At 56.9% G+C, this 22,619-nt stretch overlaps 1 protein-coding gene across 1 annotated transcript in view; it reads right to left on the bottom strand.

The window, feature by feature from the left end:
* MAPKAPK3 (MAPK activated protein kinase 3) overlaps positions 1-22,619 on the bottom strand; it is a 102,146-nt gene that overhangs the window by 16,890 nt on the left and 62,637 nt on the right. The window contains exons 4-5 of the mRNA XM_063941383.1: positions 18,930-19,009; positions 18,718-18,844 (exon numbers count right to left, since the gene is read on the bottom strand). Of these exons, the coding sequence (XP_063797453.1) occupies positions 18,718-18,844; positions 18,930-19,009 (207 nt within the window). The remainder of the gene's footprint in view (positions 1-18,717; positions 18,845-18,929; positions 19,010-22,619) is intronic.

The following is a 22,619-nucleotide window of genomic DNA, read 5'->3' as shown; positions in this document are numbered from 1 at the left end:
CTACACTCACAGCATGGTGACGTAACCCCAACAGCCACAGCGACTGGCTACACTCACAGACTGGTGACGTAACCCCATCAGCCTCAGCGACTGGCTACACTCACAGACTGGTGACGTAACCCCAACAGCCTCAGTGACTGGCTACACTCACAGCGTGGTGACGTAACCCCATCAGCCTCAGTGACTGGCTACACTCACAGCGTGGTGACGTAACCCCATCAGCCTCAGCGACTGGCTACACTCACAGAGAGGTGACGTAACCCCAACAGCCTCAGCGACTGGCTACACTCACAGCGTGGTGACGTAACCCCAACAGCCTCAGCGACTGGCTACACTCACAGCGTGGTGACGTAACCCCAACAGCCTCAGCGACTGGCTACACTCACAGCGTGGTGACGTAACCCCAACAGCCTCAGTGACTGGCTACACTCACAGCGTGGTGACGTAACCCCAACAGCCTCAGTGACTGGCTACACTCACAGCGTGGTGACGTAACCCCAACTGCCTCAGTGACTGGCTACACTCACAGAGAGGTGACGTAACCCCAACAGCCTCAGCGACTGGCTACACTCACAGACTGGTGTCGTAACCCCAACAGCCTCAGCGAATGGCTACACTCACAGAGTGGTGACGTAACCCCAACAGCCTCAGCGACTGGCTACACTCACAGAGTGGTGACGTAACCCCAACAGCCTCAGTGACTGGCTACATTCACAGAGTGGTGACGTAACCCCAACAGCCTCAGTGACTGGCTACATTCACAGCGTGGTGACGTAACCCCAACAGCCTCAGCGACTGGCTACACTCACAGCGTGGTGACGTAACCCCAACAGCCTCAGTGACTGGCTACATTCACAGCGTGGTGACGTAACCCCATCAGCCTCAGCGACTGGCTACACTCACAGAGTGGTGACGTAACCCCAACAGCCTCAGTGACTGGCTACACTCACAGCGTGGTGACGTAACCCCAACAGCCTCAGTGACTGGCTACATTCACAGCGTGGTGACGTAACCCCAACAGCCTCAGCGACTGGCTACATTCACAGAGTGGTGACGTAACCCCAACAGCCTCAGCGATTGGCTACATTCACAGAGTGGTGACGTAACCCCCAACAGCCTCAGCGACTGGCTACACTCACAGCATGGTGACGTAACCCCAACAGCCACAGCGACTGGCTACACTCACAGACTGGTGACGTAACCCCATCAGCCTCAGCGACTGGCTACACTCACAGACTGGTGACGTAACCCCAACAGCCTCAGTGACTGGCTACACTCACAGCGTGGTGACGTAACCCCATCAGCCTCAGCGAATGGCTACACTCACAGCGTGGTGACGTAACCCCATCAGCCTCAGCGACTGGCTACACTCACAGAGAGGTGACGTAACCCCAACAGCCTCAGCGACTGGCTACACTCACAGCGTGGTGACGTAACCCCATCAGCCTCAGTGACTGGCTACACTCACAGCGTGGTGACGTAACCCCAACAGCCTCAGCGACTGGCTACACTCACAGCGTGGTGACGTAACCCCAACAGCCTCAGTGACTGGCTACACTCACAGCGTGGTGACGTAACCCCAACAGCCTCAGCGACTGGCTACATTCACAGCGTGGTGACGTAACCCCAACAGCCTCAGCGACTGGCTACACTCACAGAGAGGTGACGTAACCCCAACAGCCTCAGCGACTGGCTACATTCACAGCGTGGTGACGTAACCCCAACAGCCTCAGTGACTGGCTACATTCACAGCGTGGTGACGTAACCCCAACAGCCTCAGTGACTGACTACACTCACAGCGTGGTGACGTAACCCCAACAGCCTCAGTGACTGGCTACACTCACAGAGAGGTGACGTAACCCCAACAGCCTCAGCGACTGGCTACACTCACAGACTGGTGTCGTAACCCCAACAGCCTCAGCGAATGGCTACACTCACAGAGTGGTGACGTAACCCCAATAGCCTCAGTGACTGGCTACACTCACAGCGTGGTGACGTAACCCCATCAGCCTCAGTGACTGGCTACACTCACAGAGTGGTGACGTAACCCCATCAGCCTCAGCGACTGGCTACACTCACAGAGTGGTGACGTAACCCCAACAGCCTCAGCGATTGGCTACAGTCATAACCCCAACAGCCTCAGTGACTGGCTACACTCACAGAGTGGTGACGTAACCCCAACAGCCTCAGTGACTGGCTACACTCACAGAGTGGTGACATAACCCCAACAGCCTCAGCGATTGGCTACATTCACAGAGTGGTGACGTAACCCCATCAGCCTCAGCGACTGGCTACACTCACAGAGTGGTGACGTAACCCCAACAGCCTCAGCGATTGGCTACATTCACAGCGAGGTGACGTAACCCCAACAGCCTCAGTGACTGGCTACACTCACAGACTGGTGACGTAACCCCAACAGCCTCAGTGACTGGCTACACTCACAGCGTGGTGACGTAACCCCAACAGCCTCAGCGATTGGCTACATTCACAGAGTGGTGACGTAACCCCAACAGCCTCAGTGACTGACTACATTCACAGCATGGTGACGTAACCCCAACAGCCTCATCGACTGGCTACACTCACAGAGTGGTGACGTAACCCCAACAGCCTCAGTGACTGGCTACATTCACAGAGTGGTGACGTAACCCCATCAGCCTCAGCGACTGGCTACAGTCATAACCCCAACAGCCTCAGTGACTGGCTACACTCACACCGTGGTGACGTAACCCCATCAGCCTCAGTGACTGGCTACACTCACAGCGTGGTGACGTAACCCCAACAGCCTCAGTGACTGGCTACACTCACAGAGTGGTGACGTAACCCCAACAGCCTCAGTGACTGGCTACACTCACAGCGTGGTGACGTAACCCCAACAGCCTCAGTGACTGGCTACACTCACAGAGAGGTGACGTAACCCCAACAGCCTCAGCGACTGGCTACATTCACAGAGTGGTGACGTAACCCCCAACAGCCTCAGCGACTGGCTACACTCACAGCGTGGTGACGTAACCCCAACAGCCTCAACGACTAGCTACACTCACAGCGTGGTGACGTAACCCCATCAGCCTCAGTGACTGGCTACATTCACAGCGTGGTGACGTAACCCCAACAGCCTCAGCGACTGGCTACACTCACAGCGTGGTGACGTAACCCCATCAGCCTCAGCGACTGGCTACACTCACAGCGTGGTGACGTATCCCCAACAGCCTCAGCGACTGGCTACACTCACAGCATGGTGACGTAACCCCAACAGCCACAGCGACTGGCTACACTCACAGACTGGTGACGTAACCCCATCAGCCTCAGCGACTGGCTACACTCACAGACTGGTGACGTAACCCCAACAGCCTCAGTGACTGGCTACACTCACAGCGTGGTGACGTAACCCCATCAGCCTCAGTGACTGGCTACACTCACAGCGTGGTGACGTAACCCCATCAGCCTCAGCGACTGGCTACACTCACAGAGAGGTGACGTAACCCCAACAGCCTCAGCGACTGGCTACACTCACAGCGTGGTGACGTAACCCCAACAGCCTCAGCGACTGGCTACACTCACAGCGTGGTGACGTAACCCCAACAGCCTCAGCGACTGGCTACACTCACAGCGTGGTGACGTAACCCCAACAGCCTCAGTGACTGGCTACACTCACAGCGTGGTGACGTAACCCCAACAGCCTCAGTGACTGGCTACACTCACAGCGTGGTGACGTAACCCCAACAGCCTCAGTGACTGGCTACACTCACAGAGAGGTGACGTAACCCCAACAGCCTCAGCGACTGGCTACACTCACAGACTGGTGTCGTAACCCCAACAGCCTCAGCGAATGGCTACACTCACAGAGTGGTGACGTAACCCCAACAGCCTCAGCGACTGGCTACACTCACAGAGTGGTGACGTAACCCCAACAGCCTCAGTGACTGGCTACATTCACAGAGTGGTGACGTAACCCCAACAGCCTCAGTGACTGGCTACATTCACAGCGTGGTGACGTAACCCCAACAGCCTCAGCGACTGGCTACACTCACAGCGTGGTGACGTAACCCCAACAGCCTCAGTGACTGGCTACATTCACAGCGTGGTGACGTAACCCCATCAGCCTCAGCGACTGGCTACACTCACAGAGTGGTGACGTAACCCCAACAGCCTCAGTGACTGGCTACACTCACAGCGTGGTGACGTAACCCCAACAGCCTCAGTGACTGGCTACATTCACAGCGTGGTGACGTAACCCCAACAGCCTCAGCGACTGGCTACATTCACAGAGTGGTGACGTAACCCCAACAGCCTCAGCGATTGGCTACATTCACAGAGTGGTGACGTAACCCCCAACAGCCTCAGCGACTGGCTACACTCACAGCGTGGTGACGTAACCCCAACAGCCTCAACGACTAGCTACACTCACAGCGTGGTGACGTAACCCCATCAGCCTCAGTGACTGGCTACATTCACAGCGTGGTGACGTAACCCCAACAGCCTCAGCGACTGGCTACACTCACAGCGTGGTGACGTAACCCCAACAGCCTCAGCGACTGGCTACACTCACAGCGTGGTGACGTAACCCCAACAGCCTCAGTGACTGGCTACACTCACAGCGTGGTGACGTAACCCCAACAGCCTCAGCGACTGGCTACATTCACAGCGTGGTGACGTAACCCCAACAGCCTCAGCGACTGGCTACACTCACAGAGAGGTGACGTAACCCCAACAGCCTCAGCGACTGGCTACATTCACAGCGTGGTGACGTAACCCCAACAGCCTCAGTGACTGGCTACATTCACAGCGTGGTGACGTAACCCCAACAGCCTCAGTGACTGACTACACTCACAGCGTGGTGACGTAACCCCAACAGCCTCAGTGACTGGCTACACTCACAGAGAGGTGACGTAACCCCAACAGCCTCAGCGACTGGCTACACTCACAGACTGGTGTCGTAACCCCAACAGCCTCAGCGAATGGCTACACTCACAGAGTGGTGACGTAACCCCAATAGCCTCAGCGACTGGCTACACTCACAGAGAGGTGACGTAACCCCAACAGCCTCAGTGACTGGCTACACTCACAGCGTGGTGACGTAACCCCAACAGCCTCAGCGATTGGCTACATTCACAGCGTGGTGACGTAACCCCAACAGCCTCAGTGACTGGCTACAGTCATAACCCCAACAGCCTCAGCGATTGGCTACATTCACAGCGAGGTGACGTAACCCCAACAGCCTCAGTGACTGGCTACACTCACAGCGTGGTGACGTAACCCCAACAGCCTCAGCGATTGGCTACATTCACAGCGTGGTGACGTAACCCCATCAGCCTCAGCGACTGGCTACATTCACAGCGTGGTGACGTAACCCCAACAGCCTCAGCGACTGGCTACACTCACAGAGTGGTGACGTAACCCCAACAGCCTCAGCGATTGGCTACATTCACAGCGTGGTGACGTAACCCCATCAGCCTCAGCGACTGGCTACATTCACAGCGTGGTGACGTAACCCCAACAGCCTCAGCGACTGGCTACACTCACAGAGTGGTGACGTAACCCCATCAGCCTCAGCGACTGGCTACACTCACACCGTGGTGACGTAACCCCATCAGCCTCAGTGACTGGCTACACTCACACCGTGGTGACGTAACCCCATCAGCCTCAGCGACTGGCTACACTCACAGACTGGTGACGTAACCCCAACAGCCTCAGCGACTGGCTACACTCACAGAGTGGTGACGTAACCCCATCAGCCTCAGCGACTGGCTACACTCACACCGTGGTGACGTAACCCCATCAGCCTCAGTGACTGGCTACACTCACACCGTGGTGACGTAACCCCAACAGCCTCAGCGACTGGCTACACTCACACCGTGGTGACGTAACCCCATCAGCCTCAGTGACTGGCTACACTCACACCGTGGTGACGTAACCCCATCAGCCTCAGTGACTGGCTACATTCACAGGGTGGTGACGTAACCCCAACAGCCTCAGCGACTGGCTACACTCACAGAGTGGTGACGTAACCCCATCAGCCTCAGCGACTGGCTACACTCACACCGTGGTGACGTAACCCCATCAGCCTCAGTGACTGGCTACACTCACACCGTGGTGACGTAACCCCATCAGCCTCAGCGACTGGCTACATTCACAGCGTGGTGACGTAACCCCAACAGCCTCAGCGACTGGCTACACTCACAGAGTGGTGACGTAACCCCATCAGCCTCAGCGACTGGCTACACTCACACCGTGGTGACGTAACCCCATCAGCCTCAGTGACTGGCTACACTCACACCGTGGTGACGTAACCCCAACAGCCTCAGCGACTGGCTACACTCACAGAGTGGTGACGTAACCCCATCAGCCTCAGCGACTGGCTACACTCACACCGTGGTGACGTAACCCCATCAGCCTCAGTGACTGGCTACACTCACACCGTGGTGACGTAACCCCATCAGCCTCAGTGACTGGCTACATTCACAGGGTGGTGACGTAACCCCAACAGCCTCAGCGACTGGCTACACTCACAGAGTGGTGACGTAACCCCAACAGCCTCAGCGACTGGCTACACTCACAGAGTGGTGACGTAACCCCAACAGCCTCAGCGATTGGCTACATTCACAGCGTGGTGACGTAACCCCATCAGCCTCAGCGACTGGCTACATTCACAGCGTGGTGACGTAACCCCAACAGCCTCAGCGACTGGCTACACTCACAGAGTGGTGACGTAACCCCATCAGCCTCAGCGACTGGCTACACTCACACCGTGGTGACGTAACCCCATCAGCCTCAGTGACTGGCTACACTCACACCGTGGTGACGTAACCCCATCAGCCTCAGTGACTGGCTACATTCACAGGGTGGTGACGTAACCCCAACAGCCTCAGCGACTGGCTACACTCACAGAGTGGTGACATAACCCCAACAGCCTCAGCGATTGGCTACAGTCATAACCCCAACAGCCTCAGTGACTGGCTACACTCACAGAGTGGTGACGTAACCCCAACAGCCTCAGTGACTGGCTACACTCACAGAGTGGTGACGTAACCCCAACAGCCTCAGCGACTGGCTACACTCACAGAGTGGTGACGTAACCCCAACAGCCTCAGTGACTGGCTACACTCACAGCGTGGTGACGTAACCCCATCAGCCTCAGTGACTGGCTACACTCACAGAGTGGTGACGTAACCCCATCAGCCTCAGCGACTGGCTACACTCACAGAGTGGTGACGTAACCCCAACAGCCTCAGCGATTGGCTACAGTCATAACCCCAACAGCCTCAGTGACTGGCTACACTCACAGAGTGGTGACGTAACCCCAACAGCCTCAGTGACTGGCTACACTCACAGAGTGGTGACATAACCCCAACAGCCTCAGCGATTGGCTACATTCACAGAGTGGTGACGTAACCCCATCAGCCTCAGCGACTGGCTACACTCACAGAGTGGTGACGTAACCCCAACAGCCTCAGCGATTGGCTACATTCACAGCGAGGTGACGTAACCCCAACAGCCTCAGTGACTGGCTACACTCACAGACTGGTGACGTAACCCCAACAGCCTCAGTGACTGGCTACACTCACAGCGTGGTGACGTAACCCCAACAGCCTCAGCGATTGGCTACATTCACAGAGTGGTGACGTAACCCCAACAGCCTCAGTGACTGACTACATTCACAGCATGGTGACGTAACCCCAACAGCCTCATCGACTGGCTACACTCACAGAGTGGTGACGTAACCCCAACAGCCTCAGTGACTGGCTACATTCACAGAGTGGTGACGTAACCCCATCAGCCTCAGCGACTGGCTACAGTCATAACCCCAACAGCCTCAGTGACTGGCTACACTCACACCGTGGTGACGTAACCCCATCAGCCTCAGTGACTGGCTACACTCACAGCGTGGTGACGTAACCCCATCAGCCTCAGTGACTGGCTACACTCACAGCGTGGTGACGTAACCCCAACAGCCTCAGTGACTGGCTACACTCACAGAGTGGTGACGTAACCCCAACAGCCTCAGTGACTGGCTACACTCACAGCGTGGTGACGTAACCCCAACAGCCTCAGTGACTGGCTACACTCACAGAGAGGTGACGTAACCCCAACAGCCTCAGCGACTGGCTACATTCACAGAGTGGTGACGTAACCCCAACAGCCTCAGCGATTGGCTACATTCACAGAGTGGTGACGTAACCCCCAACAGCCTCAGCGACTGGCTACACTCACAGCGTGGTGACGTAACCCCAACAGCCTCAACGACTAGCTACACTCACAGCGTGGTGACGTAACCCCATCAGCCTCAGTGACTGGCTACATTCACAGCGTGGTGACGTAACCCCAACAGCCTCAGCGACTGGCTACACTCACAGCGTGGTGACGTAACCCCAACAGCCTCAGCGACTGGCTACACTCACAGCATGGTGACGTAACCCCAACAGCCACAGCGACTGGCTACACTCACAGACTGGTGACGTAACCCCATCAGCCTCAGCGACTGGCTACACTCACAGCATGGTGACGTAACCCCAACAGCCTGAGCGACTGGCTACACTCACAGCGTGGTGACGTAACCCCAACAGCCTCAGTGACTGGCTACACTCACAGCGTGGTGACGTAACCCCAACAGCCTCAGCGACTGGCTACACTCACAGCGTGGTGACGTAACCCCAACAGCCTCAGTGACTGGCTACACTCACAGCGTGGTGACGTAACCCCAACAGCCTCAGTGACTGGCTACACTCACAGCGTGGTGACGTGACCCCAACAGCCTCAGTGACTGGCTACACTCACAGAGAGGTGACGTAACCCCAACAGCCTCAGCGACTGGCTACACTCACAGAGTGGTGACGTAACCCCAACAGCCTCAGCGACTGGCTACACTCACAGACTGGTGACGTAACCCCAACAGCCTCAGCGACTGGCTACACTCACAGAGTGGTGACGTAACCCCAACAGCCTCAGCGACTGGCTACACTCACAGCATGGTGACGTAACCCCAACAGCCTCAGCGACTGGCTACACTCACAGACTGGTGACGTAACCCCAACAGCCTCAGTGACTGGCTACCCTCACAGCGTGGTGACGTAACCCCAACAGCCTGAGCGACTGGCTACACTCACAGCGTGGTGACGTAACCCCAACAGCCTCAGTGACTGGCTACACTCACAGCGTGGTGACGTAACCCCATCAGCCTCAGCGACTGGCTACACTCACAGACTGGTGACGTAACCCCATCAGCCTCAGCGACTGGCTACACTCACAGCGTGGTGACGTAACCCCATCAGCCTCAGCGACTGGCTACACTCACAGACTGGTGACGTAACCCCATCAGCCTCAGCGACTGGCTACACTCACAGCGTGGTGACGTAACCCCAACAGCCTCAGCGACTGGCTACATTCACAGCGTGGTGACGTAACCCCAACAGCCTCAGTGACTGGCTACACTCACACCGTGGTGACGTAACCCCAACAGCCTCAGCGACTGGCTACATTCAGAGAGTGGTGACGTAACCCCAACAGCCTCAGTGACTGACTACACTCACAGAGTGGTGACGTAACCCCAACAGCCTCAGCGACTGGCTACATTCAGAGAGTGGTGACGTAACCCCAACAGCCTCAGTGACTGGCTACACTCACAGAGTGATGACGTAACCCCAACAGCCTCAGTGACTGACTACACTCACAGAGTGATGACGTAACCCCAACAGCCTCAGTGACTGGCTACACTCACAGAGTGATGACGTAACCCCAACAGCCTCAGCGACTGGCTACACTCACAGCGTGGTGACGTAACCCCAACAGCCTTAGCGACTGGCTACACTCACAGCGTGGTGACGTAACCCCAACAGCCTCAGTGACTGGCTACACTCACAGCGTGGTGACGTAACCCCAACAGCCTCAGCGACTGGCTACACTCACAGCGTGGTGACGTAACCCCAACAGCCTCAGTGACTGGCTACACTCACAGCGTGGTGACGTAACCCCAACAGCCTCAGTGACTGGCTACACTCACAGCGTGGTGACGTAACCCCAACAGCCTCAGCGACTGGCTACACTCACAGAGAGGTGACGTAACCCCAACAGCCTCAGCGACTGGCTACACTCACAGCGTGGTGACGTAACCCCATCAGCCTCAGCGACTGGCTACACTCACAGAGAGGTGACGTAACCCCAACAGCCTCAGCGACTGGCTACACTCACAGCGTGGTGACGTAACCCCAACAGCCTCAGCGACTGGCTACACTCACAGCGTGGTGACGTAACCCCAACAGCCTCAGCGACTGGCTACACTCACAGCGTGGTGACGTAACCCCAACAGCCTCAGTGACTGGCTACACTCACAGCGTGGTGACGTAACCCCAACAGCCTCAGTGACTGGCTACACTCACAGCGTGGTGACGTAACCCCAACAGCCTCAGTGACTGGCTACACTCACAGAGTGGTGACGTAACCCCAACAGCCTCAGTGACTGGCTACATTCACAGCGTGGTGACGTAACCCCAACAGCCTCAGCGACTGGCTACACTCACAGCGTGGTGACGTAACCCCAACAGCCTCAGTGACTGGCTACATTCACAGCGTGGTGACGTAACCCCATCAGCCTCAGCGACTGGCTACACTCACAGAGTGGTGACGTAACCCCAACAGCCTCAGTGACTGGCTACACTCACAGCGTGGTGACGTAACCCCAACAGCCTCAGTGACTGGCTACATTCACAGCGTGGTGACGTAACCCCAACAGCCTCAGCGACTGGCTACATTCACAGAGTGGTGACGTAACCCCAACAGCCTCAGCGATTGGCTACATTCACAGAGTGGTGACGTAACCCCCAACAGCCTCAGCGACTGGCTACACTCACAGCGTGGTGACGTAACCCCAACAGCCTCAACGACTAGCTACACTCACAGCGTGGTGACGTAACCCCATCAGCCTCAGTGACTGGCTACATTCACAGCGTGGTGACGTAACCCCAACAGCCTCAGCGACTGGCTACACTCACAGCGTGGTGACGTAACCCCATCAGCCTCAGCGACTGGCTACACTCACAGCGTGGTGACGTAACCCCAACAGCCTCAGCGACTGGCTACACTCACAGCATGGTGACGTAACCCCAACAGCCACAGCGACTGGCTACACTCACAGACTGGTGACGTAACCCCATCAGCCTCAGCGACTGGCTACACTCACAGACTGGTGACGTAACCCCAACAGCCTCAGTGACTGGCTACACTCACAGCGTGGTGACGTAACCCCATCAGCCTCAGCGAATGGCTACACTCACAGCGTGGTGACGTAACCCCATCAGCCTCAGCGACTGGCTACACTCACAGAGAGGTGACGTAACCCCAACAGCCTCAGCGACTGGCTACACTCACAGCGTGGTGACGTAACCCCATCAGCCTCAGTGACTGGCTACACTCACAGCGTGGTGACGTAACCCCAACAGCCTCAGCGACTGGCTACACTCACAGCGTGGTGACGTAACCCCAACAGCCTCAGTGACTGGCTACACTCACAGCGTGGTGACGTAACCCCAACAGCCTCAGCGACTGGCTACATTCACAGCGTGGTGACGTAACCCCAACAGCCTCAGCGACTGGCTACACTCACAGAGAGGTGACGTAACCCCAACAGCCTCAGCGACTGGCTACATTCACAGCGTGGTGACGTAACCCCAACAGCCTCAGTGACTGGCTACATTCACAGCGTGGTGACGTAACCCCAACAGCCTCAGTGACTGACTACACTCACAGCGTGGTGACGTAACCCCAACAGCCTCAGTGACTGGCTACACTCACAGAGAGGTGACGTAACCCCAACAGCCTCAGCGACTGGCTACACTCACAGACTGGTGTCGTAACCCCAACAGCCTCAGCGAATGGCTACACTCACAGAGTGGTGACGTAACCCCAATAGCCTCAGCGACTGGCTACACTCACAGAGAGGTGACGTAACCCCAACAGCCTCAGTGACTGGCTACACTCACAGCGTGGTGACGTAACCCCAACAGCCTCAGCGATTGGCTACATTCACAGCGTGGTGACGTAACCCCAACAGCCTCAGTGACTGGCTACAGTCATAACCCCAACAGCCTCAGCGATTGGCTACATTCACAGCGAGGTGACGTAACCCCAACAGCCTCAGTGACTGGCTACACTCACAGCGTGGTGACGTAACCCCAACAGCCTCAGCGATTGGCTACATTCACAGCGTGGTGACGTAACCCCATCAGCCTCAGCGACTGGCTACATTCACAGCGTGGTGACGTAACCCCAACAGCCTCAGCGACTGGCTACACTCACAGAGTGGTGACGTAACCCCAACAGCCTCAGCGATTGGCTACATTCACAGCGTGGTGACGTAACCCCATCAGCCTCAGCGACTGGCTACATTCACAGCGTGGTGACGTAACCCCAACAGCCTCAGCGACTGGCTACACTCACAGAGTGGTGACGTAACCCCATCAGCCTCAGCGACTGGCTACACTCACACCGTGGTGACGTAACCCCATCAGCCTCAGTGACTGGCTACACTCACACCGTGGTGACGTAACCCCATCAGCCTCAGCGACTGGCTACACTCACAGACTGGTGACGTAACCCCAACAGCCTCAGCGACTGGCTACACTCACAGAGTGGTGACGTAACCCCATCAGCCTCAGCGACTGGCTACACTCACACCGTGGTGACGTAACCCCATCAGCCTCAGTGACTGGCTACACTCACACCGTGGTGACGTAACCCCAACAGCCTCAGCGACTGGCTACACTCACACCGTGGTGACGTAACCCCATCAGCCTCAGTGACTGGCTACACTCACACCGTGGTGACGTAACCCCATCAGCCTCAGTGACTGGCTACATTCACAGGGTGGTGACGTAACCCCAACAGCCTCAGCGACTGGCTACACTCACAGAGTGGTGACGTAACCCCATCAGCCTCAGCGACTGGCTACACTCACACCGTGGTGACGTAACCCCATCAGCCTCAGTGACTGGCTACACTCACACCGTGGTGACGTAACCCCATCAGCCTCAGCGACTGGCTACATTCACAGCGTGGTGACGTAACCCCAACAGCCTCAGCGACTGGCTACACTCACAGAGTGGTGACGTAACCCCATCAGCCTCAGCGACTGGCTACACTCACACCGTGGTGACGTAACCCCATCAGCCTCAGTGACTGGCTACACTCACACCGTGGTGACGTAACCCCAACAGCCTCAGCGACTGGCTACACTCACAGAGTGGTGACGTAACCCCATCAGCCTCAGCGACTGGCTACACTCACACCGTGGTGACGTAACCCCATCAGCCTCAGTGACTGGCTACACTCACACCGTGGTGACGTAACCCCATCAGCCTCAGTGACTGGCTACATTCACAGGGTGGTGACGTAACCCCAACAGCCTCAGCGACTGGCTACACTCACAGAGTGGTGACGTAACCCCAACAGCCTCAGCGACTGGCTACACTCACAGAGTGGTGACGTAACCCCAACAGCCTCAGCGATTGGCTACATTCACAGCGTGGTGACGTAACCCCATCAGCCTCAGCGACTGGCTACATTCACAGCGTGGTGACGTAACCCCAACAGCCTCAGCGACTGGCTACACTCACAGAGTGGTGACGTAACCCCATCAGCCTCAGCGACTGGCTACACTCACACCGTGGTGACGTAACCCCATCAGCCTCAGTGACTGGCTACACTCACACCGTGGTGACGTAACCCCATCAGCCTCAGTGACTGGCTACATTCACAGGGTGGTGACGTAACCCCAACAGCCTCAGCGACTGGCTACACTCACAGAGTGGTGACATAACCCCAACAGCCTCAGCGATTGGCTACAGTCATAACCCCAACAGCCTCAGTGACTGGCTACACTCACAGAGTGGTGACGTAACCCCAACAGCCTCAGTGACTGGCTACACTCACAGAGTGGTGACGTAACCCCAACAGCCTCAGCGACTGGCTACACTCACAGAGTGGTGACGTAACCCCAACAGCCTCAGTGACTGGCTACACTCACAGCGTGGTGACGTAACCCCATCAGCCTCAGTGACTGGCTACACTCACAGAGTGGTGACGTAACCCCATCAGCCTCAGCGACTGGCTACAGTCATAACCCCAACAGCCTCAGTGACTGGCTACACTCACAGAGTGGTGACGTAACCCCAACAGCCTCAGTGACTGGCTACACTCACAGAGTGGTGACGTAACCCCAACAGCCTCAGCGATTGGCTACATTCACAGCGAGGTGACGTAACCCCAACAGCCTCAGTGACTGGCTACACTCACAGACTGGTGACGTAACCCCAACAGCCTCAGTGACTGGCTACACTCACAGCGTGGTGACGTAACCCCAACAGCCTCAGCGATTGGCTACATTCACAGAGTGGTGACGTAACCCCAACAGCCTCAGTGACTGACTACATTCACAGCATGGTGACGTAACCCCAACAGCCTCATCGACTGGCTACACTCACAGAGTGGTGACGTAACCCCAACAGCCTCAGTGACTGGCTACATTCACAGAGTGGTGACGTAACCCCATCAGCCTCAGCGACTGGCTACAGTCATAACCCCAACAGCCTCAGTGACTGGCTACACTCACACCGTGGTGACGTAACCCCATCAGCCTCAGTGACTGGCTACACTCACAGCGTGGTGACGTAACCCCATCAGCCTCAGTGACTGGCTACACTCACAGCGTGGTGACGTAACCCCAACAGCCTCAGTGACTGGCTACACTCACAGAGTGGTGACGTAACCCCAACAGCCTCAGTGACTGGCTACACTCACAGCGTGGTGACGTAACCCCAACAGCCTCAGTGACTGGCTACACTCACAGAGAGGTGACGTAACCCCAACAGCCTCAGCGACTGGCTACATTCACAGAGTGGTGACGTAACCCCAACAGCCTCAGCGATTGGCTACATTCACAGAGTGGTGACGTAACCTCCAACAGCCTCAGCGACTGGCTACACTCACAACGTGGTGACGTAACCCCAACAGCCTCAACGACTAGCTACACTCACAGCGTGGTGACGTAACCCCATCAGCCTCAGTGACTGGCTACATTCACAGCGTGGTGACGTAACCCCAACAGCCTCAGCGACTGGCTACACTCACAGCGTGGTGACGTAACCCCAACAGCCTCAGCGACTGGCTACACTCACAGCATGGTGACGTAACCCCAACAGCCACAGCGACTGGCTACACTCACAGACTGGTGACGTAACCCCATCAGCCTCAGCGACTGGCTACACTCACAGCGTGGTGACGTAACCCCAACAGCCTCAGCGACTGGCTACACTCACAGCGTGGTGACGTAACCCCAACAGCCTCAGTGACTGGCTACACTCACAGCGTGGTGACGTAACCCCAACAGCCTGAGCGACTGGCTACACTCACAGCGTGGTGACGTAACCCCAACAGCCTCAGTGACTGGCTACACTCACAGCGTGGTGACGTAACCCCAACAGCCTCAGCGACTGGCTACACTCACAGCGTGGTGACGTAACCCCAACAGCCTCAGTGACTGGCTACACTCACAGCGTGGTGACGTGACCCCAACAGCCTCAGTGACTGGCTACACTCACAGCGTGGTGACGTGACCCCAACAGCCTCAGTGACTGGCTACACTCACAGAGAGGTGACGTAACCCCAACAGCCTCAGCGACTGGCTACACTCACAGAGTGGTGACGTAACCCCAACAGCCTCAGCGACTGGCTACACTCACAGACTGGTGACGTAACCCCAACAGCCTCAGCGACTGGCTACACTCACAGAGTGGTGACGTAACCCCAACAGCCTCAGCGACTGGCTACACTCACAGCATGGTGACGTAACCCCAACAGCCTCAGCGACTGGCTACACTCACAGACTGGTGACGTAACCCCAACAGCCTCAGTGACTGGCTACCCTCACAGCGTGGTGACGTAACCCCAACAGCCTGAGCGACTGGCTACACTCACAGCGTGGTGACGTAACCCCAACAGCCTCAGTGACTGGCTACACTCACAGCGTGGTGACGTAACCCCATCAGCCTCAGCGACTGGCTACACTCACAGACTGGTGACGTAACCCCATCAGCCTCAGCGACTGGCTACACTCACAGCGTGGTGACGTAACCCCAACAGCCTCAGCGACTGGCTACATTCACAGCGTGGTGACGTAACCCCAACAGCCTCAGTGACTGGCTACACTCACAGCGTGGTGACGTAACCCCATCAGCCTCAGCGACTGGCTACACTCACAGACTGGTGACGTAACCCCATCAGCCTCAGCGACTGGCTACACTCACAGCGTGGTGACGTAACCCCATCAGCCTCAGCGACTGGCTACACTCACAGACTGGTGACGTAACCCCATCAGCCTCAGCGACTGGCTACACTCACAGCGTGGTGACGTAACCCCAACAGCCTCAGCGACTGGCTACATTCACAGCGTGGTGACGTAACCCCAACAGCCTCAGTGACTGGCTACACTCACACCGTGGTGACGTAACCCCAACAGCCTCAGCGACTGGCTACATTCAGAGAGTGGTGACGTAACCCCAACAGCCTCAGTGACTGACTACACTCACAGAGTGGTGACGTAACCCCAACAGCCTCAGCGACTGGCTACATTCAGAGAGTGGTGACGTAACCCCAACAGCCTCAGTGACTGGCTACACTCACAGAGTGATGACGTAACCCCAACAGCCTCAGTGACTGACTACACTCACAGAGTGATGACGTAACCCCAACAGCCTCAGTGACTGGCTACACTCACAGAGTGATGACGTAACCCCAACAGCCTCAGCGACTGGCTACACTCACAGCGTGGTGACGTAACCCCAACAGCCTTAGCGACTGGCTACACTCACAGCGTGGTGACGTAACCCCAACAGCCTCAGTGACTGGCTACACTCACAGCGTGGTGACGTAACCCCAACAGCCTCAGCGACTGGCTACACTCACAGCGTGGTGACGTAACCCCAACAGCCTCAGTGACTGGCTACACTCACAGCGTGGTGACGTAACCCCAACAGCCTCAGTGACTGGCTACACTCACAGCGTGGTGACGTAACCCCAACAGCCTCAGCGACTGGCTACACTCACAGAGAGGTGACGTAACCCCAACAGCCTCAGCGACTGGCTACACTCACAGCGTGGTGACGTAAGCCCAACAGCCTCAGTGACTGGCTACACTCACAGCGTGGTGACGTAACCCCAACAGCCTCAGTGACTGGCTACACTCACAGCGTGGTGACGTAACCCCAACAGCCTCAGCGACTGGCTACATTCACAGAGTGGTGACGTAACCCCATCAGCCTCAGTGACTGACTACACTCACAGAGTGGTGACGTAACCCCAACAGCCTCAGCGACTGGCTACATTCAGAGAGTGGTGACGTAACCCCAACAGCCTCAGCGACTGGCTACACTCACAGAGTGGTGACGTAACCCCAACAGCCTCAGTGACTGACTACACTCACAGAGTGGTGACGTAACCCCAACAGCCTCAGCGACTGGCTACATTCAGAGAGTGGTGACGTAACCCCAACAGCCTCAGTGACTGGCTACACTCACAGAGTGATGACGTAACCCCAACAGCCTCAGTGACTGACTACACTCACAGAGTGATGACGTAACCCCAACAGCCTCAGTGACTGGCTACACTCACAGAGTGATGACGTAACCCCAACAGCCTCAGCGACTGGCTACACTCACAGCGTGGTGACGTAACCCCAACAGCCTTAGCGACTGGCTACACTCACAGCGTGGTGACGTAACCCCAACAGCCTCAGTGACTGGCTACACTCACAGCGTGGTGACGTAACCCCAACAGCCTCAGCGACTGGCTACACTCACAGCGTGGTGACGTAACCCCAACAGCCTCAGTGACTGACTACACTCACAGCGTGGTGACGTAACCCCAACAGCCTCAGTGACTGACTACACTCACAGCGTGGTGACGTAACCCCAACAGCCTCAGTGACTGGCTACACTCACAGCGTGGTGACGTAACCCCAACAGCCTCAGCGACTGGCTACACTCACAGCGTGGTGACGTAACCCCAACAGCCTCAGTGACTGACTACACTCACAGCGTGGTGACGTAACCCCAACAGCCTCAGTGACTGGCTACACTCACAGCGTGGTGACGTAACCCCAACAGCCTCAGTGACTGGCTACACTCACAGAGAGGTGACGTAACCCCAACAGCCTCAGTGACTGGCTACACTCACAGCGTGGTGACGTAAGCCCAACAGCCTCAGTGACTGGCTACACTCACAGCGTGGTGACGTAAGCCCAACAGCCTCAGCGACTGGCTACACTCACAGCGTGGTGACGTAAGCCCAACAGCCTCAGTGACTGGCTACACTCACAGCGTGGTGACGTAACCCCAACAGCCTCAGTGACTGGCTACACTCACAGCGTGGTGACGTAACCCCAACAGCCTCAGCGACTGGCTACATTCACAGCGTGGTGACGTAACCCCAACAGCCTCAGTGACTGGCTACACTCACAGCGTGGTGACGTAACCCCAACAGCCTCAGTGACTGGCTACACTCACAGCGTGGTGACGTAACCCCATCAGCCTCAGTGACTGACTACACTCACAGAGTGGTGGCACCAGCCCTGACTGACAATCTAACACCCAGCAAGTACGGAGCTGCACCCACCCTGGAAGTCTGTCTCCCCGGCTGCATTCCCCCCATTCCCACACACACACAGACTTTACTCACCAACATAGTACGGAGTATAACACGGAGTCTGCAGAGCGTTCTGAATGGTCGTCTCCTTGGAGAAGCCGAAATCTGTGATCTTAAGCTGCGCGTTGCTGTCCTTGGTCGTGTAGAGGAGATTCTCCGGCTGGGGGAAAAGACAGAGACACGGAATGACACGGTGACACAAGCCGTGCAGCCGCCACGTAAAGCACATTCATGTATGTACCAACCTTTACATCCCTGTGAGCGATGTTCAGCCCATGTAAGTGCTGTATGGCCATTCCTATGTCACGCATGATCTCCGAGGCCTCTGAAGAAAGAGGAGCGAATTCTGAGCACGTATCACACCAAACCATATCCAGTCCTAACCTCACCAACAACGTCCCCGTCACCTGGACATAGCGGGGCTCACTGGCTAACATTATCGAAGTAACTGCGCACTGTAGCAGCCAAATGCAGCGTGGGAGAGGCAGCCGCACCTAGACGTGTATATCAGTGTGGGAGAGACAGCCGCACCTAGACGTGTATAGCAGTGTGGGAGAGGCAGCCGCACCTAGACGTGTATCGCAGTGTGGGAGAGACAGCCGCACCTAGACGTGTATAGCAGTGTGGGAGAGACAGCCGCACCTAGACGTGTATAGCAGTGTGGGAGAGACAGCCGCACCTAGACGTGTATCGCAGTGTGGGAGAGGCAGCCGCACCTAGACGTGTATAGCAGTGTGGGAGAGACAGCCGCACCTAGACGTGTATAGCAGTGTGGGAGAGGCAGCCGCACCTAGACGTGTATCGCAGTGTGGGAGAGACAGCCGCTCCTAGACGTGTATCGCAGTGTGGGAGAGACAGCCGCACCTAGACGTGTATAGCAGCGTGGGAGAGACAGCCGCACCTAGACGTGTATAGCAGCGTGGGAGAGGCAGCCGCACCTAGACGTGTATAGCAGTGTGGGAGAGACAGCCGCACCTAGACGTGTATAGCAGTGTGGGAGAGGCAGCCGCACCTAGACGTGTATCGCAGTGTGGGAGAGACAGCCGCACCTAGACGTGTATCGCAGTGTGGGAGAGACAGCCGCACCTAGACGTGTATATCAGTGTGGGAGAGACAGCCGCACCTAGACGTGTATAGCAGTGTGGGAGAGACAGCCGCACCTAGACGTGTATAGCAGTGTGGGAGAGACAGCCGCACCTAGACGTGTATAGCAGTGTGAGAGAGACAGCCGCACCTAGACGTGTATAGCAGTGTGGGAGAGACAGCCGCACCTAGACGTGTATCGCAGTGTGGGAGAGACAGCCGCACCTAGACGTGTATCGCAGTGTGGGAGAGACAGCCGCACCTAGACGTGTATCGCAGTGTGGGAGAGGCAGCCGCACCTAGACGTGTATAGCAGTGTGGGAGAGGCAGCCGCACCTAGACGTGTATCGCAGTGTGGGAGAGACAGCCGCACCTAGACGTGTATAGCAGTGTGAGAGAGACAGCCGCACCTAGACGTGTATCGCAGTGTGGGAGAGACAGCCGCACCTAGACGTGTATAGCAGTGTGGGAGAGACAGCCGCACCTAGACGTGTATAGCAGTGTGGGAGAGACAGCCGCACCTAGACGTGTATAGCAGTGTGGGAGAGACAGCCGCACCTAGACGTGTATAGCAGTGTGGGAGAGGCAGCCGCACCTAGACGTGTATCGCAGTGTGGGAGAGACAGCCGCACCTAGACGTGTATCGCAGTGTGGGAGAGGCAGCCGCACCTAGACGTGTATCGCAGTGTGGGAGAGACAGCCGCACCTAGACGTGTATAGCAGTGTGGGAGAGACAGCCGCACCTAGACGTGTATAGCAGTGTGGGAGAGGCAGCCGCACCTAGACGTGTATCGCAGTGTGGGAGAGACAGCCGCACCTAGACGTGTATCGCAGTGTGGGAGAGGCAGCCGCACCTAGACGTGTATCGCAGTGTGGGAGAGACAGCCGCACCTAGACGTGTATAGCAGTGTGGGAGAGACAGCCGCACCTAGACGTGTATAGCAGTGTGGGAGAGGCAGCCGCACCTAGACGTGTATCGCAGTGTGGGAGAGACAGCCGCACCTAGACGTGTATAGCAGTGTGGGAGAGACAGCCGCACCTAGACGTGTATCGCAGTGTGGGAGAGACAGCCGCACCTAGACGTGTATATCAGTGTGGGAGAGACAGCCGCACCTAGACGTGTATAGCAGTGTGGGAGAGACAGCCGCACCTAGACGTGTATAGCAGTGTGGGAGAGGCAGCCGCACCTAGACGTGTATCGCAGTGTGGGAGAGGCAGCCGCACCTAGACGTGTATAGCAGTGTGGGAGAGACAGCCGCACCTAGACGTGTATAGCAGTGTGGGAGAGACAGCCGCTCCTAGACGTGTATAGCAGTGTGGGAGAGGCAGCCGCACCTAGACGTGTATAGCAGTGTGGGAGAGACAGCCGCACCTAGACGTGTATCGCAGTGTGGGAGAGACAGCCGCACCTAGACGTGTATAGCAGTGTGGGAGAGACAGCCGCACCTAGACGTGTATAGCAGTGTGGGAGAGACAGCCGCACCTAGACGTGTATCGCAGTGTGGGAGAGACAGCCGCACCTAGACGTGTATCGCAGTGTGGGAGAGACAGCCGCACCTAGACGTGTATATCAGTGTGGGAGAGACAGCCGCACCTAGACGTGTATAGCAGTGTGGGAGAGACAGCCGCACCTAGACGTGTATCGCAGTGTGGGAGAGACAGCCGCACCTAGACGTGTATAGCAGCGTGGGAGAGGCAGCCGCACCTAGACGTGTATCGCAGTGTGGGAGAGACAGCCGCACCTAGACGTGTATCGCAGTGTGGGAGAGACAGCCGCACCTAGACGTGTATATCAGTGTGGGAGAGACAGCCGCACCTAGACGTGTATAGCAGCGTGGGAGAGGCAGCCGCACCTAGACGTGTATCGCAGTGTGGGAGAGACAGCCGCACCTAGACGTGTATCGCAGTGTGGGAGAGACAGCCGCACCTAGACGTGTATCGCAGTGTGGGAGAGACAGCCGCACCTAGACGTGTATCGCAGTGTGGGAGAGACAGCCGCACCTAGACGTGTATCGCAGTGTGGGAGAGACAGCCGCACCTAGACGTGTATCACAGTGTGGGAGAGACAGCCGCACCTAGACGTGTATATCAGTGTGGGAGAGACAGCCGCACCTAGACGTGTATAGCAGTGTGGGAGAGACAGCCGCACCTAGACGTGTATAGCAGTGTGAGAGAGACAGCCGCACCTAGACGTGTATAGCAGTGTGGGAGAGACAGCCGCACCTAGACGTGTATAGCAGTGTGGGAGAGACAGCCGCACCTAGACGTGTATAGCAGTGTGGGAGAGACAGCCGCACCTAGACGTGTATAGCAGTGTGGGAGAGACAGCCGCACCTAGACGTGTATAGCAGTGTGGGAGAGACAGCCGCTCCTAGACGTGTATAGCAGTGTGGGAGAGACAGCCGCACCTAGACGTGTATCGCAGTGTGGGAGAGGCAGCCGCACCTAGACGTGTATAGCAGTGTGGGAGAGGCAGCCGCACCTAGACGTGTATAGCAGTGTGGGAGAGACAGCCGCACCTAGACGTGTATCGCAGTGTGGGAGAGACAGCCGCACCTAGACGTGTATCGCAGTGTGGGAGAGACAGCCGCACCTAGACGTGTATATCAGTGTGGGAGAGACAGCCGCACCTAGACGTGTATCGCAGTGTGGGAGAGACAGCCGCACCTAGACGTGTATCGCAGTGTGGGAGAGACAGCCGCACCTAGACGTGTATAGCAGTGTGGGAGAGGCAGCCGCACCTAGACGTGTATAGCAGTGTGGGAGAGACAGCCGCACCTAGACGTGTATAGCAGTGTGGGAGAGACAGCCGCACCTAGACGTGTATAGCAGTGTGAGAGAGACAGCCGCAC

The sequence above is a fragment of the Pseudophryne corroboree genome, chromosome 9 (genome assembly GCF_028390025.1).
Source record: "Pseudophryne corroboree isolate aPseCor3 chromosome 9, aPseCor3.hap2, whole genome shotgun sequence".
In the NCBI taxonomy this organism is placed as follows: domain Eukaryota; kingdom Metazoa; phylum Chordata; class Amphibia; order Anura; family Myobatrachidae; genus Pseudophryne; species Pseudophryne corroboree.
The sequence above is the reverse complement of the archived record's forward strand: the minus strand, read 5'-3'. Positions and strand labels throughout refer to the sequence as shown.